This window comes from Dermacentor silvarum, chromosome 1 (genome assembly GCF_013339745.2).
Source record: "Dermacentor silvarum isolate Dsil-2018 chromosome 1, BIME_Dsil_1.4, whole genome shotgun sequence".
Taxonomy (NCBI): domain Eukaryota; kingdom Metazoa; phylum Arthropoda; class Arachnida; order Ixodida; family Ixodidae; genus Dermacentor; species Dermacentor silvarum.
This window is the reverse complement of record NC_051154.1, coordinates 354744955-354771658: the sequence shown is the minus strand read 5'-3', so window position 1 is coordinate 354771658 and position 26704 is coordinate 354744955. Positions and strand designations below refer to the sequence as shown.

Genomic DNA, 26704 nt, shown 5'->3' with positions numbered 1-26704 from the left:
ATTGCGGTATGTGAATTCCGAGAGAGTCCAGTATATGTCGTCCTGTTTCTGTGCCAGCCAGGCGAAAGTATTGTGCTTGTTGATGTGCCTCTAAGTTCTTGTATAGTGTTGTACATTCCTTATTTTAAGAGCCTGTCCGTGCTTGTGTTCTTTGGTAGGTTGAGCGCTGCTTTGGTAGCCATGCGGATTAAAGTGTTGATTTTATCTTTTTATCTTTGTCCGCATTGGGGAGGTTCAGGTAAGGAGATGCGTAGAGAATGCCACTGAGCACAAAGGCATGCAGCACCTTGAAATTGTCTGCTTTGTCTAAACCGGCTCGTGAGTTTGAAATCCTTCTAAGAAGATGGATGACGGAGTAAGTGGACTATTTTAGTGATTTCAGAGCAAGATATTGTTTTTTCCCGTGTCCTGTAAGTACAGGCCAAGAAGGCGTAGTGGGGGTGTGTGTGGTATGGGAGTGTCATGCAGATAAATCATGATGGGGCTGATAGGGACATGCCGCCGCAGGAGTATGAGTAGTGCTGACTTTGTGGGGGAGCATTCCAGGCCAATGTTTTCCACGTGGGTAGCAATAGCTGTGGCTGCTTCTTGAAGTGTCGATTCTATGTCGCCATCCGAGCCGTATGTGGTCCAAACCGTGATATCATCCGTATAAAGTGTGTGTCCCAAGTGTGAGATGCGGCTGAGAGCCTTTGCCAGGGGAATGATGCTAATATCGATTAGGAATGGGGATAACACCGCTTTTTGCGGAGTGCCAATGTTACCAAGGGTGAATGAGGGCGTCTGTATATCATCTATATGCAGGGAGGCGGTGCGCCCATTTAGGAAGGCCCGAATATAGTTATAGGTCTTAGGTCCTAACTGCAGCTCTTGGATGCTCTGCAGGATGGTACTGTGCTTAACCTTGTTAAATGCTTTAGTGAGGTCTACTGCCAGGATTGCTCTGGTGGGGTGTAACATATCATTGAGGGTGGCATGTGAAATCTGTCGCAGGGCGTCCCGTGCCGAGAGATGAGGTCGAAATCCTACCATGCTATGGAGATATAGTCCATGTGATTCCATGTGTTGCGTGAGACGGGTGAGGATGACATGCTCAGAGTTTGCCCAGGCACGAAGTCAGAGATGGGACAGAGATTTTGGGCATTAATGGGCTTATTGGGTTTGGGGATGAAAATTATTTTTCCATGCTTCCATTCAGCAGGTAGCTCCCCCGTTTCCCAGCATTCATTTAAGTACTCGGTCAGAAGGCAAACAGAACGGTCATCTAGGTTTCTGAGCATGAATGACATTGATGATTTGGTCATCTCCTGGAGTTGAGTTTCGGAGCTTAATGAGGGCTGTTCTGACTTCAGCCTTCATAATAGGGGCGTCGAATGAGGGTTGATCTGGGCCTATGTAGTCGGGATATGATACTGCTTGGCCCACAGTGGTATACTAAGTGGATTGAAGTTCGCTTAAGAGTGCTTGCTGATTACGATTTTTATGGGTAAGCCTTTTGAGTGTAAGTCGGGTTTGCTTTTTAGTTTGAGTGGGGTCTATCATATGTCGAAGAAAATTCCAACCCCTGGAGTTGGAAAGATTGCCTTGTAGTCGGTCACATATTTGGTGCCAATTAGATTTACTAAGGGCGGCAATGTGCGCTTCTATTTGTTTTTGAAGTTGTGCTAGTTTGAGTTTCAGTTTCGATTCTGTTTCTGGGTTTTCCAGCGCGTGAGAATACTGTTTTGTGCTTGGTGTAGGTGCGCTAACCTACTATCCGCAATGGGAGTTTCAGGCGTGGCGTCGAACGTTTGCATAAAAGCTTGGATGTCCTGCTTGAGTTCTGTTATCTATGTGTGGAGGTTAAAAGTGGACTCTAATGTTTTGGCCTCTCTGTGCTTACAAAGATTAGCCCAGCTAGTCATCTGGACACGATAGTTTTTAGCTTTTTTGTCAAAGTCAAACTCTATAGTTAGGATATAATCACTGCCCAGGGCCTCATTGGATTTCCGCCAGACTGGTGTGGGAATATTGCGGCCAAAGGTGAGATCTGGGCTAGTGTCGGTGGTGACACTGTTACCGATTCTCGTAGGTGTGCTGAAATCATTATATATAGAAAGGCCCTGCATCTGAAGTGTGTTGTATAATTCCGCTGCTCTCTTGTTTGTGCGCATGTACCCCCAGTCTACATGCGTGCAGTTAAAGTCCCCTAAGATAATGAGAGGGTCCTTCTTTGCAATGATGGAGGCAGCTTTATTGAGTGATTAATTCTGAGACCGTTTGCCTCGGAAGTAGGTAACAGTTGAGGAAGAAGAGGGGATGGGATTTGTGAGTGGACGGGATTAATTCTAGAAATGTGTGAGCTACCAGAGAATTCAGTACATGACAAGTGTATGGAACAAAATTTTGAACATGAGTGGTAACCCTGGGGTTTGGAGTGATGTCAGAGGGTACCAGATCGTATCCTGGCAGCGATACATTTGTGCCAAGGTACAAGGTGGTTCCCACCACAAAGAATCCATTTTCGCTTGCAAGGGTCCTCTTGCGTTTTGTGTTTCTCGCCACACCGTGGGCAGAGTTCAGTTTTTGGAAGAGGTCATACATCGTACCTGTGACCAGGTTTCTGGCAGTTCGTTCAGGCATCAGGGCTGCCCTTGTACTTAGTGCAGCTGTGTACCCCACACATATATTTAATGGTGTGTGGTACAAGACAAGATGCAAAGGTTATTAGAATGGATGCAGTTTTCCCCATGCATCGGGCCGCTATGATGTTGGCCTCCGGGTTGCGATGCTGCAAGTCATTTAAGATTTGTTCTGGTGTTTCATTCCAGTATGCTCGGGAAATCGCACCTTTGACTGTCGCTGGAGGGGCCGCGATGTACGCGGCTACCGGGTATTTGTTCCCATCCATGGTGATTTCCTGTATTTTCACCAAAGCGAGAGCTGTTGCCTGCGCTACCGTCGCCACCGTGAACATATTGTTTGTGGGATGAACTCTGATGTACAGTTCACCCATCACTGAGCAGCTGGGTAGGGTACGCAATGCCTGCAGGAGACTTGGAGCATGAAGCTTCTCCAGGGAGAGCCCACCTCGCGAGCGAAAAACAACTCGCATTGTTCCCGCCGGCAGCGCGACGAGTTGTTTACTTTGTACGAGCGCACGCGTCATGCGTAGCAGCTGTGGCGTCTCCTTGAATGCGGCTAGAATGGTGACAGGCGCAGCGTCAGTCGGTGCACCGGCGTTGCTGGCGTTCGGCTTAGCTTGAACCGAGGCCATTCACGCAGCAGTTTGCCACTCACCAGGGTGATAGTCCTGCAGGGAAATGGTCTCTCCTTCCACTATCTCATGCATGGTTGTTGGAGAGTGAGGAACGCGGCGTGCCGGCAAGGCTCACCTCGATGAGGCGAGGCTTAGCGCAGCGGCGTGGCTGCCAGAGACGTCTTCACCGGATAGTTTTCAGAGATCACAGGGCACATCCAAAAGATAGTAGCGGTTCGGGTCCGTGTACCTTCCTGGATCTGTTGAGCGCCTTGGTGGGTCCTGGGAAGGATTTAGCTAGGCACAGGAACCGGAAATTGGCGGAGCCGATACGAACCACGTCCGCACACTCCAGCCCCCTAGCGGCCTCCCGTGCCGACGATCGCAGCTCTATCTTCTGCGTCCGAGGGAAAAAGCGGGGAGGAAACGCGCCGTATTTTGTCGCGCGCATTAACTGCGCACTGCGCGGCCGCGCGCACCCTATATTGAAAGCGTTCTGCGTCGGGTGCTGAGTCTAGGCACGACGGCGGCTTATACCTTTGTGCTTGCTCCGTTCTCGCTGCTCAGTTTGCGTTGAAGCGATACACGGCAAAGAAGGTAAGGTCACTTCGCTCGTTGTTACAGCCGCGCTTCCTCACACCAGCGTTTTGACTGCCCGTGTCCACGGTCATCGAGTGTGATGTGTTCATGTTTGCCTGTGCGCGGCGACACCATACCGTTTAAATTGCAGTAAAATCCCGGTGATACGAACCAGGCTGGTACGAATTTCGTTGTGATACGAATTCGTAACATTCCCCGGCCGAAATACATTGCTCACAGTACGAAAAAAATTGGCTGTTCCGAGCGTGTTACCGCGCCGCTACGGATCATACGAACGCGTGAGCAACAGCGGCGGCGGCCGAGCCAGCGGGGCCACCGGCACAGCGGGATCTGGCCGGGATCGATAGTCGCCAAGCAACCAACTAGTATGTCACGCGGCCTCTCATTGGTCCCCACGTCGAGCGGACCGGACCACATCACAGCCTAGCGAAAGTAGATGAGGACCGCTGCTGCAATGACGACCGAGGCGCAGCCCCAACGGGCAAAATGCTCCATGCACTCGACGTGCTCAGGCGTTCAGTGGCGTGCGAAAACATTCCCAAGATCACGTGCGTGCACTTATACGCCTTTCAGAAGGCAATCGTTGACGATTTGGACAAGAAGAAAACGTCCCGTTGATACGTTTTTTAAGGAACCGTGAAAAAAAAAAGCCGCAGTTTGGCCCCAAAGGTGACGCAATGGAAACGCAGCAGCAGCAGCAGCGCGCAAATTGACCTTTGCGCTGTCTCACGCTTCAACGCGAACTTAACGTCAAAGGCACAGCGCATACGAAGCTACTGGCACTAGGCACACTTTGTCAACATCGCAGATCATTTTGACGATAAGGTCTGCGAGGGTGCGGCGTGTCTGCAACGTGTCGGTCGCTTGTTGAAACGCATCGGTCGCTTGTTGCAATGTGCAAGCTGGCTGCACCGTTAAATTTATGTCACCGCCACATTCATACGCAACGTAACGTGCTGGTACATTATAGATTGGCGAAGTATCACAGGGAATGCTCGGTTATTCGAACGCGAAAGCATCTGCGATGGTTAATTCGAACATACCGCTGCACAGACAATGCTCTCGGCAGCGCGCCAAATCACGTGGCGGCGCCTCCGACCAGCATTGCTCCGACATTGCCATAAAGCAAAAAGCTTAGGCGAGACCCCTCAACGCCGCGTGGAGAAAAAAAAAAGAACCGCGGCGTCACGCCAAGGTCGCCGTTTCTGCGTGGCGCTGGAACACGCGTGTACGACGTGTACGTGCCGACGTCTCAGCCAACGCTGCAGCTGTAGCGCAGAGGGAAGCAACGGCGGAGGCCCAGTTCGACCAACGCTCGCTGCAACAGCAGAAAACGAAACTTCAGGGAGCGGGCTAAGTGGCGCCGGGCCGGCGGGAGCGGCGGACGCGCACGGAGACAGTCGAAGGTGAGGGGGCTACGAGGGTATTGAGAGGAAGGGCGAGGGAAGCCACCGCAGCGAGAGTTGCCGAGGCCAAATCCGCTTCCCTGCCGCCCTCCTCCCTCACCTGCGACGGTCCCTGCACGCGCCCGTCACCGTGTCGCCTCTTCGTCTTCACAACCACAATCTCTCTCTCTCTCGCCGTGCCTGCGCCGCCCGCTCCCTGAAGTTTCGTTTTCTGCCGTTATCGCAAGCGAGCGCGGGCAGTTTCGTGGCCCTCGCTCGATATGTGCTTGCACGACGCAATATTTCACGAATCGCACCGTTCGTACGTCGGGCTATGGTGCATGAATATTTAAAAAATAAGTCCTTCTTTTAATTCGAACAAATTTTTGGGCCCCTTCGAGTTCGAATTATCGAGATTAGACTATACATGGAAGTCAATGGCATTTAGGTGGGGACCGCGAAAACGCGATGTAGCAGCCGGGAAAACCCAGCAGTGAGGAAGGTATCAATGGGATTTCACTATTAGAAATCTTTTCTGGTAATTATAAATTCATTTTTCTTGATATTGTGTACGTTTTAATGATACGAATTTCGGGTGATACGAATATTTCACGCGACCCCGCGAGATTCGTATCACCGAGGTTTTACTGTACTTTGCAAGTTTATACGGCTGATAAAAGTACTATCCTTACTTCGTACAGCTGTCTACGCATTTGCTATCGCAATCGATGGTTCGCCTTTCGGGCGGAACTGTGACTTTTTGGAGGTGGCCGCGGAAGAAAAATCGCTCAAAATTTTACCCCGCATAATAAACGCGCCCCCCAACTGTGCGCATATTTTTTGGGAAGAAAAGGGCGTTCAATATGCGAGTAAGTATGGTATATGCGTTGGGCTTGTCACATCCTGTAAGTCAATGCTACAATCTTTACATGAGGAAGCCATAAAGCCTTTAATTTCAACCCTCGTATGACACATGGCCACCCGTTCAAATTAAAAAGGAAAAAATCCAAATGTTAACCGTTTGCTTTTGTTCTAGTATATGTTGTCAGGTACTGTCGAATACATCATGCTTTCTATGCATTTCCTCTGCTGTGCATTACCTCTTTTTTGTAAATGATTGCATCGACTTAAGGTACTTAGATCACTCCTTTTCTCATTTTAGTGCTAAGACTAAAGTTTGCATCTGTTAGCAAGCAGGTCACATTTTGGCAATGCAACCTTGTTTGCAGGTTATGAAAGAAGGTGAATATGAGTTCAAGAAGCAGAATCAGTTCGGCAACATCTATGTGCCTGAAGACTTTGTCATCTTCCAGGCACAGGTTATGGATTCATCCAACATTGTGAGTGCCACCTTACCTTGTCGTCCTGTTGTAGTGTGTGCACAAGTGTCCCATGTACTAAAGCTCCTGGAATGATTGCTCCCTTTAATCTTGTTCTTTCCTACAATTTAACAAGTGCAAGGTGGTTTACGTTTTGTGGCCTTGTCAGTATTTTCTCTGGGGGCAGTCAACGCTTCAAGATGGTAAGAAGTCTGCAGAGCATTAGGTAGAAAGTAATATAGGGTCAAAATTTGCAAATTAGATGCTGGAACTGTCGTGCATAAAAGGTCCAGGAGGCCAAACAACTTGGTTACAGGTTGTTTGATTCTCTCTGGAGCCTCGGAAGGCAAGCCTAATCAGAAGACGTGGCTTGAAACACTGGAGAGTGGAAGCATTTGCTCACTTTTCCATATTTATTTTACTTGGTTTTCTTTTTGTTTGTTTGCAGTAAATTGCATTAAGGGTTGCATCCTGTTGAGCTAGAGACGTATGATTACACATCAGTGGGTTGGAGTAGCAGCTTATGTATTCACATGCTCTGCTAATATTGCATCTTTAGACAGAGTTACAAAGATTGTCCGACTGTGCACACTTGATGCACTCACCTTGCCTGCATGCAAGTGAAAGAATGGAGAGAGAATGCCTGGTTGTTGGTTGTGCTTCCCTCTCGCCTCTCCTCCTCAAACGCTGTTGTCTGTCTCCCCCTTTTCCCTGCCATATTCCCTTTCTCTCCCTAAGTTTGGTGTGTGGGGGCTCTTCTCCAGTAACATTCCGGCGAGCACACTCAGTTGATTTTGACACTGGGCTTTCCGGTCTGTTGTTGTTTCAGGCTATGTTAGACGAGGAACGGGCCGCGAGGTAAGTCGGCCCGTGCCCTCACTCTGCTGCATCGAACAAGAGTTGCTCAGTCATCGTTGCTGGCTTCACCCCTACCAACATGTCCCTCCCCGATGAAGTTCATCTGCTGCCATTGCTGCTGCTGTCAAGATGTCGAAGAAGAGTCTTTGATGATGCCACTGAGTAAAGTGGTGCTGATGGTTCGGGGTGGCCTTGGTTCAGCGGCACGCAGGTTGCAACATCAGCCATTCATCGCCCGCTCCCCCACTGCCTCACCGACGCTCTTCCGACCCTGCATGTGTGCAACTGTTTTCCCATTTATCCCTTTTTTTTGCCCGCCCCTCCCTTCTCTCCCCGTTTCCTTTTCTGGGTCATTTTGCCACCTGTGCCCATTGTCGTAATTGGTGGCTCAGCACACACGAGAAAACTGCAGTGGTGGCATTTTCATCAAGCTTTAACCCAAGCACACCAAGTTCCGGGGACAGTGAAAACTGCAGTGGTCAACAGCGGCTGGTGGCTGTACGTTGTTCCGTGTGGTCAATTGGACTTCACGGTTTATTTTACCTTCCTTTGCTATCTACTTTGTATTTCTTTTTTTTTACCTCATTGTCTCCTTCCCTCACCTGTCGACATGTCTTGTTGGCTTCGTCCTGAGTTTGCAGCGCTCTCACCGACTACCTGATTGGGTTATGTCAGCGAATGAAGCATCCGCACTGTGCGGATTCTGTTCCCCTCTGTGTGTGCATGGTTGTATGGGCGTGATTGAATTAACGGTGGTGGATGAGATGCTATGAATGGCCTGGCTAGTGCTCCTCTAATACGTGAGGGTGGGGGGGGTGTTATTTTTCCAGGTTGCCTCGTCTGTCAAAAAAGGTGAGGGTGGCTAGGGGGCACACCGGCTCACTGCAGGGTTTTGTCATTTGAACTTTTCATAATGTAAATGACCTACTTGGCCCTGTAGGGTTGCTGAAAACTTCTCAGCCTGTCCAAGAAGGAAACTACACAGCCTTGTAAGGTGGTCCATATTTGGCACATACACGATGTGCTGTGTGGTCAACACATTGCTTCTAAATCTTCAACCTCTAGTAGAAAAATTGTGCACGCTTGGCACTCCATTGGGGCATTTTCCTGAGATGTTAGGACAATTTCAGTCGTTCTTTTTTTCTGGTTTAAAGAAATGCTAAAGCAAAACACTATATCAGTTTAGACTAAAGTATTCTTTGAAAACTCGATATCCGTTAATTTCAGGATAATACAGTGATCATGAAAGTAGAAAATGAAGGCCAGTTTAAATTTTCTACTTTTGCGCCAGTATGGCATTGTGACGTCATGGATTTCGAAGTATTTTTTCGTATTTGGGCGGTGTTGGCTCAATAAAAGTTCACGAAACTTGCCAATCTTTGGCTACTGTAGGACACAATGTAGTCCATTTTTACCGGCAAACAACTAAGGCCTAGCAGACGGGTGTCAAAATCCATGACGTCACAACAAGCTGTTGCAGGAACTTAAGGGTGGCGCCACCACCCATATTTCCTTTTTGTGCCTTTTCTAGCTAACGAAGCCTCTTCTCGTGGCAACCTCTTCTCTGGTGTTTTTGGTATTGTGGAAGGGTATTTTGCTAATACAGGTGAAATCATTTTTCTTGTTAGTGTCACTTTAAAATGGAAAGCACTTTTGGGGAGCGAGAAGGTTGCAGTTGTGGTGACTGTTGTTTAAGTTTGCTGTTCAGTGTGCACCAACTAGCCAGACAGTGCACCTTACTATAAAGCAACTAAGCCAACTCAAATTGACAGGGATCAACCATTGCACCAGGGTAACCCCACAAGGCCTCTGAAAATTTTCAGAAAATTACTTTGAACAGTCCACACGGCAAAGTGAAGCCCTTTTTAAAGACCATAAATGTTTATTCCTCGAATTTGTGGAAATGAGTTGGACTGGAACTTTTCAACGTTTCTGTAATTAAGAACGGTAGCTGCCCGAACAGTTTGAGTGGATGTCAGTAGTGCACTTGAAGCATTTACATTGGCAGAAATTTGTAGGCTCGGTCTCTATTTACTACTATAAGGCAGTTGGCCTTTTCCTGTTGTATGTTCTAGAAACCTTCTGAATTCATAATTGTCATTTTGCTTAGCATGACAAGCCTACCTTTTCTTTTTCCTTCCTAAATTTTCTTTGCATAATGCAGCGGAGATGCGACAGTTGTCTCAAAATAGCTGCAAATTCTCTATGTTTCCATTATGCGCGATGCCAAATCACGGATGCCAGAAAAGCAGTTCTGCAAGCTGCGAGTTTTGGAATGTTAGTTACATTGTAAAAATATGGCTTCGAAGAAACACTGCTTGTTAAGTAATTGGTCCTTGTATGCACTGGGGGTTGGATTCTATACCAAAATGCGCTTGCAGTAATGTATTGTTTTTCTTTCCGATACTGTGCGAAGGGACGCATGCAAAAGGTTGTCTTTGGCTGTCACGTGTAGTTTGTGGCTGCTATAACTTCAGGCCTGCTACTTGTTGCCTGTTAACAGTGAGAGGGCGTTGCAAGTATTTGTAGGGAAGGAAAAAAAAAAAGGAAACTCAGTTAAAGTATGTTTTCTTTTTTCATTGGCAGGCATACATGGTGGACTTCTACATGCATCGGAGTACCTCAGAGGCCAGCATTCCTGAGCACATCGGTTTCAGCTACATCCTACCAGGGAACATGAAGGAGACCTTCGGGACGTGCACTGTGCCCATTACTGGCACCCGACACCAGCCGGTTGGCCAGCTCAATGGTGAGGCTTGCTGTTAGCGGTTGTGCCCAGCGATGCTTTGCGAGAGCACCAAATTTGCCAGTCTTGATGTCATAAGGTAGTGTACGAGACCTCATTGAAGGTAGTGTACGAGAGCTCATTGGCCAGTTGCCTGCTCCTAAGCTCGCATACTATGGTCAGAAGGATGTTCAGCATCCACTGCCTGAACGACACTGGTTAACACTCCCAGGACTAATCTTGCACACATACCATATAGACTCGTGTAAGGGCTGCACTTTCACAATTTTTATGAGGAGCGGTCCCTTAAAATGGGCCCAGCAAGTTAATTGTGCACACCCGGGCTCTCGCCATCTAGTAGCGGCACGCGGAAGTACGCAGCGTGCGAAAATTCACCGATGTGTGTGTGCGTGCACCATCGGGGCACCGAACACAATTGCTTTTCCATCGAATCTTTTTTTTTTTTTTTTTCAAAATTTTGGGCTGCCAAGCTGGGGGTGCAGCCCTTACATGAGTCCATACGGTACACAAATACCCAATGAAGTGGATGGGAGGATGGCTGCCATGTAGCCTTATTGGTAAAGCTCCGCACGCGTAATGCGGAGGATGTGGGTTTGGCTCCCGCCTGTGGCAATTGTCCTTGTGTGCACTTTCGTTTCCCTTTACCTTATTATTTTCACATTTCAATTAACCCCTTAACCGTTTCGAACGAGCTTGCCGAACTGTCCCAAAAATGTTTTGGACGAGTGTAGCTCTTCCGCTCGAGATGATGCCTCCTTTTGATTGTTTCGGACGAGACACTCTCGTTTGCGGGCTAGTTGGCATGTTGCTTCGCAGATGGCAACACTGGGCAGGTAATTTCTTTTTTTGAACCGCTGTTTCACATTTCTTTTGGGGGCAACTCGTGTTTCAAAAAATGGCGTCCGGTGGAGGCGACGGCATGTGTTGCTGGTCTATCGTCACGAAAAAGAAGCCTTTCACCGACGTCCAGCTCTTCGGACGATAATGGTTCAGACACCGAAGTTTACTTCATTTCTGGAATCGAAAGTGATGATTTCGAAATTAGCAGTTCATCAGATGAAGAAGACTGCTCAGAACACACTATTGCGAGTGTGCGTCATTGGCGGCACATGGACATGAATGACATTCCCACAGTCTTCTTGGTTTCTGCTTTCGGGCATCCCCAGTAAGGTGTTCAATACAGTGGCGCACCGACGGGGGGGGGGGGTTCTGCATGCTTGCCCAGAGTTTCCACTGTTTTTCGTATGCTGATCGTGCTTTTGCTATGGTAAGGAAGGTTCAAGTTGGAGCGTTGAAGTAAACACAGCAAGAGTTCAAGCTCACTTTTATCTTTTTCATCTCCTTTTATTGTTCTTTCCCCTTTGCGATCTCTTCACTCAATACCAGCAGTGAGTTTTGAAGGGGGCTGAATTTTCGCAGCAATGCAGTAAATTAATAGTGGGATGCATTTACAGGTAGAGTACATGCTGCAGTTGTAAGATTCTGAGCCAACCTGAATGCATGTGCATATCAGGGCAGTCCACCATGCTGATCATGCACAAGTGAAGTTGTCCTTCCTAGCCTAACGGTCTCTGCAAAGTGTTGAGTTGCTCAGGTGCATAGTTCAGTCACAAGGGGCTATGGCGTTCTGCTGTTCAGCACAAGGACGCGGGCTCAATTCTCCGCCATGGTATCCGCATTCTGATGGGGGGCTAAAATACAAAAATTGTCATCTACTTGTGCATTAAAGAATCCTAGATTGTCAAAATTAATCTCAAGCCGTACCCTATGGCCTTCATTCACTATGTGGTTTTGGGATGTTGAAATGGCAGGTTAATACATTAGAACCCTGTTGATAAGTTTTTCAAGGTACCGTGGAAAAAAAAAAAACGGAACAGCCGGGACAACTGAACTGTGCGAAAGAGCCCAAATTGCCACAATGTCAGAAATGGCTATGATTGGCTGCCAGTACAGTTATTAGACATCTCGGAGCTCGTATTGTAACCAGAGACGGCACGTATGTACATGTATAATTAAGGGACACATACTGTGTTCCGTGACAGTGGCTTTTTTCCACTTCTAATATGCTTCACTGCAATATTTTGCATATGCTTTACAGCATGACATGACTGTATTGCAGTGAGGCTGGCTTTAAAGAACCAGCAAAGAACAAAACTGCGCTGAGACACACTTATCGGGACTGATGATCATGTATTTATGGCATTTTGGGGCGGTGCTGGGTGGGGCAGGGCTTGTCAGGCTTACCCACAAATTTACATTTATAGTCTTCGTAGCCACGTGTGAAAGCGAATTTGCTTCTACGTTTATCTGACCGCTGCATTCAAACGCAACGTAAAATGCACAAACATCACAGAATGGCGACGTATCAAATGGGACCATATGTAGGAGTCAGTGGGCTTTAGGTCAGGACTACGCAAATATGACATAGCAGCCGGGAAAACACAAACAGCGAAGAATGTAAGGGTGGGGTTCCACTATAGTTTGCAAAAAAAGAAATGCAGGCATGGCAGTAAATCGCAGAACAAAATAAAATGGCCAAGGGGTTTGGTGTTGAAGAAAATGCCCTCATTATACAAATGAGACAGAGGCTCACGAGTTGTGCAACAGTGGGTGAAAAAAAGCCTCAGCACAGAGCCAGTGTTTCTAGCGGGAGACTTTTCAGTGTCAGTGGAAAAATATGATGGAAGATCAATCTAGAAGAGATGTTATGCCTGATGTACGATGGTACAGAGACCTTTATTGCTCAGACTGCTTGAAGAGAACTATTGATGGGCAACAAGGCACCGAATGAGTGTTAAAATTATACGTATGTGTGAATCATGTGTGATGGCAAAAAGCAATTCAAGAGATACTCGCATAGAAATGTGGGAGTAGTTAAGGTGTGGTTCAGCATTCATATGTCATGCTTCTAGCTTATTCTAAAGTGGGCGAAAGCTGATGCCAACACATATTTGTCTAGTCTGGACATGTGAACAGTGCAGTAATGCATGGAGGTATAAATAAAGTGTTGTTAATGCAGTGTCCTACCTGGTCATCAAGCCCCTGACCAGTTATTCGTGCAACTGCCGAGAGACTTACTCCAAGTTCTGGAAGAAGACAAATCGGGGACTGGATGTGGGGCACAGAGGTTCTGGCAATGCACGCCGTACAGACAAGTAAGTTGCTCGGTTTGGCCAGGAAATGTGCCTTGAAAGTCTGCTGGCCTGGTTGCAGGGTGGCTGAGGCAGAGCAAAACTAGTCACTCCACACGACTTCACACCAAAGTTTGTGAGCAAAAGCCTACTAGATTGCATGTACGTAACATAGAAAAAGAACTGTGCTGTGTTATTAGCATGGCCATTTGCGAGGCCACTTTCATGCATTAGTGTAAAGCCATATCATCTTGACTGTTGTGGCGCCTTCACTGAGACTTGACCAACCAGCAATGCATACAACATGTCATGCTGAAAACTGCCGACTTCTTGCGAAATGTGTACAAAATTTTCAGTGCACTGTAAGAAACAAATGGCGACAATTAATCTGATACTCTTCACCCTGGCATCCACCTTGCAGCCCGCTTATAAGCCTGTGTGGCATGGAAACGTTTACATGCTATCAAGCCTAATTTCATGTCCTCAACAATGCTTGCCCATTTGACAAAGAGAATGAATTGAATTTTGGGGTGTTATGTGCCGAAACCATGATTTGATTATGAGGCACGCCATAGTGGGGGGCTGCGGATTAATTTTTACCACCAGGGGTTTTTTAGTGCGCCCCAATGCACGAGACACGAGCGTTCTTTCATTTCGCTCTCATCAAAATGCGTCCGCCGCGGCCGGGCCCACGACCTTGTACTTAGCAGTGCAACACCATAGCCGCTAAGCCACCGTGGCGGGTATTTGATGAAGACAACAGAACCATTCATTCGCATGTGATGCACTGTTAATTGAATAGCTTGGGAATTTTGTGGTGCACGAAGAAAGACTCGTCAGCAGTATAGGCATATGCCAGGCATCCCTTGAAATGATACAAGCATAGGCATATCTACAGGGGGCACTTGCCCCCCCCCCCCCACTGTCAAATGTGGGGGTGGGGGCATAGTATTTCATTTGCCCCCCCCCCCCTGCTTTTGAAAGCAGGCACTTTCGACTACACACTGGAACGTTCAACAAAACTGCAGCTAAAGCTACATTTTCGTTCTTAAAAGGGGCCACGTAACTACAGTGTAGACCGCTTATAACGTAAGTCGCCAGAGTCGTGAATATCCGCACTTACCGTACTTGGTAGTCAGTCTTGGTAAATGTTATGGCCAAGTAAGATGTGTGTTATTGAATTACTTGCTTTTTCTAAAACGTTCCATGAAGTGCTCCAAGCATTACATGCGGGCAAGGTTTCAAACGGAACTGGCATTTAAGCGGAACGATTACTTTTTAAACTATGTGATATAATTACAGGAACCAAACTTTTATGGAAACGGTTCGAAAGAAAGAGCTTCGCTGTAAATTCGATTGTAATTCTCCAAGGTCACCCAGATCTGCTGTCTTCCTTTCTTGTAAATATTGCAAGTCATTTATGTTGATTGTAGTTTGTTGTGTATAACCTCGATAATACTATTACCTTAACTAGCAATACATTCTTGCTTTGGTCTAAATACCAAGTATGATTCTTTGTTGAATTAATGAAATTTTCTAGCAAGTGTGCATTTTTTTTCATGTGCACTGCACTGCTGCTACTGGGTGAGATCAGCGACCTCTGGGCACTCACTTTCTTTTGTCCCTGCATCATCTTGTGATTCTATATAGTTGCAAGAAATAAATGCAAATTAAAATTTTTCGGGCCCCCATGGTTCACCATGTGTGATTGATAAACAGATCTATGTCTGCGAAATATAAAAACAATTGACACGCACTTCCAGGCTTTTTCATGTATTGTAATAGTAAATTAAAAAAAAATATATATATATATATATATATATATATATATATATATATATATATAGAGAGAGAGAGAGAGAGAGGGGGTGTATCGTTGGGTCCAGGAAGCCAGACATGCTGCGCCGAGGTAGTGGGGAAAACAACCATGGTTTATTGAACTCTCGTACATATATAGTATTTCAAAGGGGCGTGCCTTGCTGCCGATAACAGATAAGCTGTTTGATTAGAATCCTGAATACATGGCGCTTGCGGTTTGACATGCGATGCGCTTGCGCGGTACACGTACAGCGCTTGGCGCCCAACATACGATACATGGAGAGAGAGAGAGGGGGGGGGGGTGGGGAGAGTCAGATCATTTGCAGTTTGCCTCCCCCCCCACTCGAGAAATAGTTGGTACGCCACTGGTTACAAGGTTGCATTTTGAAGAAGTTTTTGCGCAGGTTTTTCCCAGTGGAACTTTTTTTCAGTTGCAGTTGGTGGTGGTTGTATGCTGGCACCCGTTTGTTTTTCTGCCATGGTCACACAAGACTAAACAAAAGCCAAGTTGCAGCTTGATCAAGATGCCATGACTTGAAAGAAATGTCTAGCGCAGAGGTGGCCGGCAATTTCTCTTAAAGAGCTCCTGTGATTGAGGCCCAAAGTAGTGTCCCCCAGCGACAGTGACAATGTCCCCACTGTTAGCTCTTGCAGCTCGTAGTGCACTTTTTGAGTGTATGCAAACAGTGGCCCCAAAAAGTAAGGGAAAAATAAATAAAAGGAAAGCAGTTGTGATGCTACGGCATAATCATTTCCAAATTAAGTGTTCAGGAAATCCTACTAACCTTCAAAATGTGTTTCCGAGGTGTGCACTTTATGGATGGGTGGGTGGGATGTTATTTTGAGGTACCGTAAAACCCGCGTATAATACGGACCCGCATATAATACGAGGTGTTATTTGGGGATAGCAATAATGAAAAAAATGTTTTCATCTGCATATAATGCGAGCGAGGAAAAGCCACAGAAAGCATTAACAATCTACTCTCGGTAATTCGAACACGCTTAATTCAAACTGACGCTGTGGTCCTGTTAAAGTTATGTGTATTCCTATGAGCGAAAACGCCCAATAATTTGAACGCGAAAGCATTTGCAATGGTTAATTTGAACATACGGCGCACCGACAATGCCCTCAGCAGCGCTCCAAATCACGCAGCGGCGCCTCCGACCGGCATTGCTCCGACACCGCCATAGAGCGAAAGCTTAGGGAGAGACCCCTGAATGCCACGCGTAGAAAACGAAAAAAGAATGCGGCGGCAATTTCACTCTCAAATAGCATGGTCGCTGTTTCACCGTCGCGCCGGAACACGCATGTACGAGCCGACGTCTCGGCCAACTTCCCGACAACGGAAGATAACGAAACTTCAGGGAAAGGGCTAAGTTGGCGCCGTGCCGGCGGGAGCGGCGGCGGGAGCGGCGGCGGGTGCGCACGGAGCCAGTCGAAGGTTGCCAGTCGAAGGAGTTGAGAGGGATGGCGAGGGGAGCCACTGCCACTGAAGCGACGGCATTGCCAAGGCCAAATGCGCTTCTCTGCTGCCGTTGCAACCATAGAATAAAGAAGCAAAACGCTGCCCTCGGTGGCGCTGAAGTGCTGTCCTGAGGCGCAATTTCCGATGGCCCTCGGCAGCTAAAATAACTTTGCTTTTAAAGGCAGCTGGATACTACTTTCGCAGTCCCGACATCGTGCGAGATAGACTAGCGAACGTGCCTATTCATAGCGTGGTCAAAATGGCACCCGTTGAAAGCAGCAGCAGCCTACCGACGCCACCGCAAGATGACGCATACTCCGCTACGAGTCTTATGATGATAGCAGTGAGCCAAAACGAACCCGAAACTGGAAATTTTAGGCTGAAAACTTTGGGATTCGCATATAATACGAGGCAGAAATTTTACATGGTAAAATTTAGAAAAAAACCTTGTATTATACGTGGGTTTTTACGGTATATAAGCCTGCCACCCACAATTCTAGATGCAGCATGAAAATGGGATAGAACTGTTCATGAGTACAGTGGAACCTCGATTATACGTCCCCCAGTCATGCGACGACCCGCATTTTACGACGAATTGGCTTGGTCCCAGCAGAAACCCCCATAGAAATAATGTATTAAAAAATTCAGAGCTGTTCCACTACTGTGAGGATGGAAGCCAGCGAAGCCGTGGCTATGGTCGGTCTGCTGTAGTGAATGTTGCTATAGTGAAATTATATATCATTATTGATTATATTGAGCGTCTTTGGCATGTTCGTCAAAGAGCAAGGACACCGGCGTCTTGTTTTCACTCTGCACGATGGCCAAGTAGTGCGTCAGCTGTGCCAAGTCCGCCCCATCGTCATAGACTAGCATATGAGTCACAGCGTTCATAGCTGCGGCACACTGCATGGCCGCGTCGGGATCCTGTCAGATCTCTCCCCCTCCTGCTCTTGGCGGCTCGTACCCACATATCCAACACGGGTATGAGCCACACGTGATTTCTTTACCTTCCTTCTTTCTTGTCCCTGGCTCATACTCGCATATTCCTGGCTCATATCCGCATATCCAATGCGGGTACTGCGCCACACGTGATTTTATTATCGTTAATTGTGATGTAACTGATGAGCATGTGATGATGTTGTTGATGTCATGACCTATCAATCATGTTTGTCATCTGTTTTGACACTTGTACTAAGGCACAACTGGCAGGAAAACGCCACCCACATGGAGCCAAACCACCACACACATGGAGCCGAAATTGTTGTATACGCCAGTCGATCTACAGACGCAATCTCCTGAAACCCAGCCCTTAACAATTCCACTGTAAAACTTAGATTAAACAATGCAATTTTACGCTGACCCCGCCTCGTACGACATCTTTCTGGTACCGTCCGAGAAAAAAAAAAGCCCTAAGCAGACGCAGGCTGGCTCGTGAGCACACTGCAGCCGGCTGATAGCGGGTGTGCAATACTGTATTTACCCGAATGTAATGTGACCGCGATTGTAACGCGTGGGGCGACTTTCCAGTCACCCAAAATAAAAAAGTAAAACCATGAGTGTAATGCGAGATGAATGAAAAAAGAAGTGGTACCTTTATTCAAGGAATCGCAATTTGGAAACTACGTCTTTTCACTCATCGTTTTCTGAAGAGATGTAGCTTTCCTTGGGCGGTATTCTCAGGTGATCACATTCGTAGAGAGTTTCACTTTCGCAAAATTTCGCATGACTTGGCACTTAAAGCGTCCCTGGCAAGTGTTTCTGGCATTGTCCTAAGCTCGCTATCAGCGCCAAGAGAGCTGTCGGCCGTATACTTCGGGGGGTTCATTACCTGGACGAGCCGAGTGTCTCGAAAGAAAAATAATCTCCAAAAGTGATCGCCCAAGAATCAAGTCATCTTCCATGCCGTTGGGCTTGTTTGAGATTTAAGTACTTCTTTAAAGACCGCGCAACCCTTTCATTCTGGGTCAGTACCAGTTCACGTAAAGTTCCACAGAGCCTTTCAGACTGCCCTCACATTTAAAGAGGGCCTGCCGCTGGTCCTGCCATCCGCAAATTTTCGATTTGTGGTGAGCTGGTGAATGTTGCTTACAACTTACGAGCAACTGTTTGCTCACATGGGAATATTCCTTGATTGTTCTCCCCAAGATTAGGAGGCTAAAGCCATGCTTTCGAAAGGACTTGCAGTGGAGACTGTCTGCTGTGGTAGGACAATACCCGCCACGTTTGTTTAGTAACTAGTGTTGCGCTGCTGAGCTCAAGGTTGCAGGCTCAATCCCGGCTGCAGCAGCCCCATTTCGATGCAGGTGAAATGCAAGTACACTCTTGTACTTAAATTTAGGTGCACGGGAAAGCACTCCAGGTTGTCAAAATTAATCCGGAGTCCTCCACTACGGCATGCCTCATAATGAGATCACAATTTTGGCTTGTAAAACCCCAGACTATAATCTTTTTCTTTTTTTCTGGTAGAACAACCACTTAAATAAACCATGGTGACTTCAGGCTTGGTGAAGGGCATGTTCGAACTTCTGGACATTGGCAATCTTGATCATGGATGTGGATTTGCTCATAGTGACGTGTGTGCATATTGATGGATGTACAGGCTGCATTGTGCCTTCAACTTGGCTTTTTTTTTTCCAGGGTTGAAAATGTCCTGGAGAACACTGTTGCTTCTTTCAACTACGCGGCAAAGCATGTGAGCCTTCAAAAATTCCTCCAGATTTATTCAGTGCAAATGTCTTTCCTCTTTGGTAGGAATATCAACATGGAAGGCAATAGGTTGTATCTTTAGGCAACTTGGTATTCCACGAAAAAAAAAAAACAGCAAATTTTTTGTGCAGAAAAGGAAAGAACTCTGACTAGACCTAGCTCGCGACAGGTGTATTTTTCATATACTTAACTAAAAATCAGCAATAATAGTATTGCTGAGAATTTTCTCGCAGTCACAAAATCTAATACCTGTTGGGCCAGCTTGCTCCAGCTTGAAACGTAACTGCTGAAGACATTGTGAAGAAGAGAGCAATCGATTTTTGACAGTTTTTTGCATGAGATTGTAATTTACCTGCTACGTGTAATGCAATAATATTTGGCTCGCATGAGCCACGTCTACAGATCGGCAATGTTTTCTTATGTTCAAAAAGTGTTTCATAGCTAAAGAGCATCCAGATTAGTCTTCCTTGTTTATTTAAGGGGACAGACTCATTTTAGACACTTTTTCTTTATTTATCCATCAATTTTAATGCAACTGCACTGGCTTGTGTAGTTTTTTCTGCTGATTTCAAATATGTAATTACTTTTCCAGTAAGTTATTTTGTTCCTGAGATAACTGAAGTTAATCTTCCATTGTTTAAGGACACAATAGCAAAAAAAGTGTTTAATTAAAAATTATATTTAAGCTATGGCTGAATAGACTAATGACTGAAGATTGATATAATGCAAGCACTTTTTTTATTTGGCCATTCTTAGCTATTTTACAGCACAACAAACTTTACACTTTGAAAAGCACCTGCCATGCAGTTATAATTTTAACGATTAATTAATTATGAAGGCTTGTGCTCAAAAATCTGCTTGCATACTTGGATTGTGTATGCATTTAGGTTTCCATTGCAAAAAGAATTATTGTTGTACCTGCCCTAGGTGCTGAGATATGTAGGCCTCAAAATTGAAAAGAGTCATAAATTTACATGTTGAGAAAAGTGCAAAAAACAAATATCACACAGTTTATTTAAAAAATGACAAGTAGAATGTGGATATTTTTCAATGCAGGTGCTAAAAGCCACCAGGGATATAGTCTGACTGCTGCTTAGCATTGTAGTGGCGCTTCTTTAGTGCCTGCTGGACACGCTCGGTGCTTGCATGCTTGCGTGTAGACTCAGCCGCTCGGTGCCTGTCTTTCTCGTTCATCCGTCTGGTGCTTGGGAGGCTGGGGTTCAGGCTCAGCTCCTCCAGGATGCCCGACGAGGTTCTCAAATTGCCACAGTTGAACTTCATCACTGCCTCGGCAACTGCAGCTTCAACCGTAAACAGTGAAGCATGGCGTTCCTTGGGTGCCAGTGCCCAGATAAGGGAATGAAGGCTTTCGTTATTGTTTTGGGTTTTACCCCGTTGGCACCTTTCTAAAAGCTTTCTTTCCGACAGGCGTTCATAAATCGGTAGCAGAGCTTTAGACACATGGGGTGGCAAATTGTAATGGTGCCTGGGAGCGGGTTCCCCCTTTGCTGCTGCTGCATTTTGGCGGCACCAAGAATCTGGGCCTGCCGGGCATAGGCTGTGATTTGACACATTGTCATTTGAAGTTACATGGTGATATGTCGCCATTACAGCCCTTTGCATGGCCTCAACATCTCCCTTGTGCGATTTGAGGGCCCAGCCATAATACGAGCTCAACTTTGTTATGAGGTCACCAGTAAGCCTTCCCCTTCCTCCGAGGGTTTCAGAGCTGCCTCCCTTGTGCCTTGCAATCAAATTGCGTAAGGCAGTGCCCATGCGCTTCTGTACATGGTTCACACAATCCTCTTTTTGGATTTTGATGAAGCCATATACATCTGCTTCTTGCAAAGCATGGAAAGCGCGGCTGTCACCATCTGAAAGAATGGTCGTGTATCTGAGGCCGTTTTTTCTCAGAGACCTGTTAAAAAGGAGAACAGCTGCTTCCACCTCCATTTCGCCAGCTTTCTTTGCAGTGTTTTTCTGGCACATGTGGCTGTCCCGCCAAGTCTGATATGCTGGATCGTTTTCCTTCGGCCCTCGTTCGCACCCGGCACAGAAGTTGCTCAACACAACATAGTCGAGCACTAGCCCAGTGAAGAGTTCAATCACCGCGCCCACACCTATGTGAGACGAGTGCCCGCGTGTCATCCACGAGCCGTCAAATGAAACGGCAATGTTGTTGGCGTTTTGAATGTCCAGTTCTTTATAAAGTTGCCGAACTGACGTCGCGCACTCGCTGGTGACTTTTTCGGCTGCGCGAGTTGCTGCAGGAGTCAACTTTTGTTTGACATATCCCTGCCACGTTTTTTTATGGAGACCGCGATGGGAAATGTTCATAGTAGAAAAAATGTCATTCATTGCTGCTTGACGATTGCCAGTAGACTGCATCGCTCGAGCGGCGAGGATGTTCACGGCGAACGGATTCACTTTCTGATCGCCGTCCACCCGCGGAGAACTCCATCCTTCCGCGATGTCCCCACAGTTTGCACAGCTGACACACACTTTCACGGCAAGGCCATACTCTCTCTCGCGTTTGTACAAGCTGACGTTGCCGCCGCCGCAAAATTTGCATTTTAGAACGCCGAGCAGTCCACTCAAACACTGAATATCGGCAATGAAGAAACTCTCCTTGTCGCTCTGTTGAGTCGGAGCAGCGCTGGCCGGTGCGTCGTTGCTGTCATCAAAAAAATCAAATTTTCTTTTCGTCGCGGCGGTTGAAGCAAGTTCCCGCAGTTTTGTATCGGCTTTTGTCTGCCTTGCCTGCAGATCTGACGGCATCAGCATCAAAGTATCGCGGCGCACGCGGCCGCTGTTTGTCGTAACTCCGCAGGCCGGCTGGCCAGCGAGGCCTAATTCTCCGTCAGCGGCCTCGGGCGACTCGGCGAATCGCTCTTTGTCGGCGGCTGGGGTGGGTGACACGGAGCCCCGATCTTCATCCGCGCGTTCCGCTGATCGACGCGGCAGCGGCTTCTTTCCTTCGTCGCAGACGCGGCTGTTATCTGTCGGAGCATCGCAGACGCCCGACAAGCTTACATCGGCGGCGGCGGCGGCTGGCGACCCATCACGTTCTTTGTCGACGCTTCCCGGTGGTAGACGAGCCTTGAAGTTGTTGGCCAAAGACTTCTTCCTTTTCTTGCCAAACTTATTCCGCGAATGGAACTTTCGCGCTGAACCAGGCATTGCGAGGGCTTTGGTCGTAAGCGCGCAGATCGAAGTGCTGGCAAAATGGCGGCCCAACTGTCACGTTTTTTTTGCGTTGCGACGCGCCAAGCAGACGACGCGGGTCACGCTCAGCCAATGAGATGGCTCCGTGGCCTCACGTGCGCCCAGTAGCCAATAGCATTGCGCATGTTGCTTTTTTTTGTTGGCTTTTTTCTAAACAACCAATGAGTGAAACGAAGTGGCGACAGCGGGAATTTCAAAACGAAGAAATGCTCTTTCAAACGAGACCAAGATGGCGTCTACGGTGTTCGCGAAACGGCAGCTCTGCGTCGAAAGAAAACTGCCGTTTTGGCGTCGGATTCCGCGCGAGCTCGACTCGCGCGTGCTGTTTGAAATGTTATTACGAATAAATTACCGATTTCTGGCGTGTGAAAATTGGCAGACAGATAGAAAAATGCTCGCAGAACGCTAAAATGCCATATAAAAAAAATCGACTTTTTCACCATTTTCCGGTCCCAAAGACCCGTCTCCCCCCTTAAGGGATGCACGAGTGCAAACTGAAATGCCTGTGTTTTCACTGGTACCTTTGTGCGCTCTGTTCTCCTGTTCATGCTCTGTCTGGCCATTCATTTTGTGTGATCCAGGGTGCAGACATGGTGGAACTGGATGTGCAGCTTTCGAAGGACAAGGTTCCGGTCATCTACCATGACTACCACATATGCATCTGCATGAAGAAGGTGCGTGCACCACGAGCTCGAAACTGGACATGACCTTGTTAACTTCAGGCATCTACACCTGACACGGTCTATGAAAACTGACAGTTGATACCGGACAGCTTAGGGTATATACTTCAGTATTTTTTTTTTTTCGTGTGTCATGACCATCCACCTATGTAATTATGGTAAAGTAAATACAATATTTGCAGGGAATGCTACTACACAACCAGAAATTAGGTGTCCCAGCTTACATGGCACAAATTAAAAGCGAGTGAAGCCATCTGTGCAGATGACAGCAACCTCCTGGACAAGCCTTTAGTATTCATTGTTCCTATTCATAATAATTAGTACTCAATGATTAACAAACATTTTAGATATTAACTTTACGGCCACCATGTCAAAGCTATGTTTGTTGAAAGTTTGAGATTTGAGAAGATTACTTTGTTTGGGATGTTTTACCATTTGTACAGTGTTTCTTGCACTTAAATATAAGCCACTGCAGCCGCATTGTAAAAATTTTGTGGGCTTTCTTTTCAAAATGGAGGGTTACGAACAAGTGACAGGGATGTTTTCAAATGTTCTGCACAAACCTCATGCAGTTAAACCTCGACATAATGAAATAATGAACCTTAATACAGTAGACTTTTGTTAATAGGACCGATGAAATTGATCAAATTATCTGGCTGGTTGAATTAAACAAGTTGCAGAAAAAATGACTTTACACACCACTGATTCAATTGACTGTATTTGCCCGATTCTAACCTGAACTAACCTGAAAACCTGAAAACTAACAAAGAAATTACATTAAAGGGGCCCTGAACCACTTTTAATTGAAGTCGAGAAATGCATTTTAAGTCAAGTTGGCCTATTCCAGAAATACTTTGCCGCGAAATGTTCAATTCATTCAGCAGAAGCGGAGTTATGGACAATCAAACATACCGTTTGTGGTGCTTCTGCTCCTCCTCCAATGATTTGCGCTGCGTAGGCTATGGCAGAGCGGGGTGTGCCCACAACGCTCCGCCTACTGTACGTCACTATGGCGCACAATTGAAATTTGATTTCGGGTGCTCACATAGGCGCCACTATTTCCACTTTTGCCCACGACGCCTACGACGTCAGCCAGTAGACTCGTTGCGGCACCCCGTGGCGGACGCGATATATACGCTATGTAGCAGACCACAGCTACATGCATCTGCAGTGTTTGCTTTGTGCACGACAGGGCTAGAGTGCACGCTTGCGCTCATGTGCTCCTGTGTGGCTGTGCTACGCACCAGCTTGACCGATGGATAGCCACATTCAACTTAGGGATTTCGAAGCGCTATCATCAGCTCGATCATTGCGAAGTGAAGTATGCCAAAGCATCTAACCAGGGGCGGCCAGGAATGAGCGTGCTCTGGCAAGCGTGTGTATGGTCTTTTTTCGCGTGGTTCGAGGCTAGTTGAGTGTTCAAAACCAGTCGAAATTAGCAAGACCTGACTGCTATGATACCGATAAGCAGGGTGGCCAAAGTTTAATTTCTACGCGAACGGCCGAGCGTGAGCAGACAATAGCCGGCTTCTTCCGGAAGTGCATAATTATCGGAATTTGAAAGCATATTTTCGCTTACTTCAGCCTGTTTATTAAACTGCATCGATAAATATTCACAATAACAGTAGGAAGAAGCCCACTGATCCAAACACTCTTTTTGATTGATGTCAGCTATAGGTCAGTAGCAGCTGCGGATGGTAATCTGCCATACACCCGAACCTCGTTGTAACGCAATGGATTATAACGAAATAATGAATATAACAAAGCAAATTAAATTCCACCTGAAATCCCCATAGAGGTCCCTGTATTTGAAACCTCGTTTTAATAAAGTGAACTTGTCCTGCCAATGGAAAGAACGAACTAGATTAGTCTCCAAAACAAAAAAAAAAAAAATACCCAACCGTTGCATGCCGAATACATCACAGGGGTGCAACAGCTGCGCCAATTGCGCCATTTTGATACAATTTCGTATTTTTGCGCCGGGCTGCGCCAAAACCGCGATATACGTTGAAATTGTGCCACGCTGCGGCAAAACGCCCGACCGGTCGCGAAATTTCTCGGTTACGCTAGTTTTAGCGGGAAATAAAGGCCGCGTTGGCAACTTGCAGCTTCACACGCCATTACAGTACCAGTAGCGCCGTTGGCATGTTTGGTGGTTGGCGCCTAAGAATATTTTCGCTGCTGGTTGCAATGCGGCGTGTTGTATATGCAGTAAAATCTCGCGGAGACGCGGAGTGCGCTTTGCTTGCAGTAACGAAAGCAGTTCGCCATTGCTTGTTGACTCAACAAGATCCTCACCGTATCTGTGCATTCGGTCACGAGCGGAGCGGGTACGAATTCTCCATGGCAGGGGTTCTCAAGCAGGTTCGTTCCAGGGAACCCTGCTAAGCTTCATTAAGCGCCAAGGAACCCCTCCGAATTAGCCGAATTAAAATGTCCTAATTAAACCTAATGTCTAATTATCCAGAGTATCAAGAAAATAATAAATGAATGCTTACTACGTCAACACGCTTTTATGTACTGAATGCATCAGCAAGCAGTGCACAAAAGCAGTGAGGAAGCTGAAATCCTTGTCATCTCATCAGTGATTAAAGGCTAGCAGTGGGGATGGCCTCGCAACATGCTTCACAACGCGGCCGCGGCGTGCATCTTCATCTGCAGACACGCTTTTCACTACCGCGCACACATCCGGTTATATTTTCGCTAGGGAGCTGGTCGCCAACAAATGGTCCGTCCAGTGCGCGTTGCTTGCAGTAACGAAAGCAGTTCGCCTTTGCCGGTTGACTCAACAAGATCCTTGCCGTATCTGTGCACGCGGTCACGAGTGGAGCGGGTACGAATGCACCACGGCATAGGTTCTCAAGCATGTTCGTTAACCCTGCTAAGCTCCATGAGGCGCCAAGGACCCCCCCCCCTCCCCCGAATTAACCGAATTAAGATGTCCTAATTAAACTAATGTCGAATTATCCAGAGTATCAAGAAAACAATAAATGAATGGTTACTACGTCAACACGCTTTTATTTACAGAATGCATCCGCAAATCTTGTTTCTATCTTGCGCAAAAGCAGTTGGGAAGCTGAAGTTCTTGTAATCTCATGACTGATTAAGGGCTAGCAGCAGCGAAGGCCTCGCAACATCCTTCGCAGCACGGCCGCGGCATGCGTCTTCATCTGCAGATACGGTTTTCACTACCGCACGCACATCCAGTTCTTTTTTCGCTCGGGAGCTGGTCGCCAACAAATCGTCCGTCCATCACGATGTAGCCGGTGCTCTTAATCTTTGTTTTGCACTGAGTCAAAGCGCAACTACTGCTTGCCGCAACCGCTGCTGACGAAACCGCGGCCGTTATCGACGCGATCATGGACGGCGACCTTGCGGTTCAGAAGGCAGGTGGCCAATGCACGCACCAAGTCAAAACGAAACTACCATTTGCTGCAACAAGTATAGACGAATCCGCAGTCGCTATCGTCGTGATCATGGATGGCGACTACGTAGTTATGAAGGCATGCAGCTGGCACCGAGTAAAAACGAA

General features: G+C 47.0%; 1 protein-coding gene across 7 annotated transcripts in view; it reads left to right on the top strand.

Annotated features, from left to right (window-relative positions):
- The window catches only part of LOC119437428 (glycerophosphocholine phosphodiesterase GPCPD1-like), a 178179-nt gene that overhangs the window by 118799 nt on the left and 32676 nt on the right, over positions 1–26704 (top strand). For all 7 annotated transcript variants that reach the window (XM_049660528.1, XM_049660527.1, XM_049660532.1 and 4 more), the window contains 5 exons: positions 6453–6563; positions 9987–10149; positions 13166–13301; positions 19199–19253; positions 23074–23166. In XM_049660528.1, coding sequence (XP_049516485.1) covers positions 6453–6563; positions 9987–10149; positions 13166–13301; positions 19199–19253; positions 23074–23166 — 558 coding nt within the window. The remainder of the gene's footprint in view (positions 1–6452; positions 6564–9986; positions 10150–13165; positions 13302–19198; positions 19254–23073; positions 23167–26704) is intronic.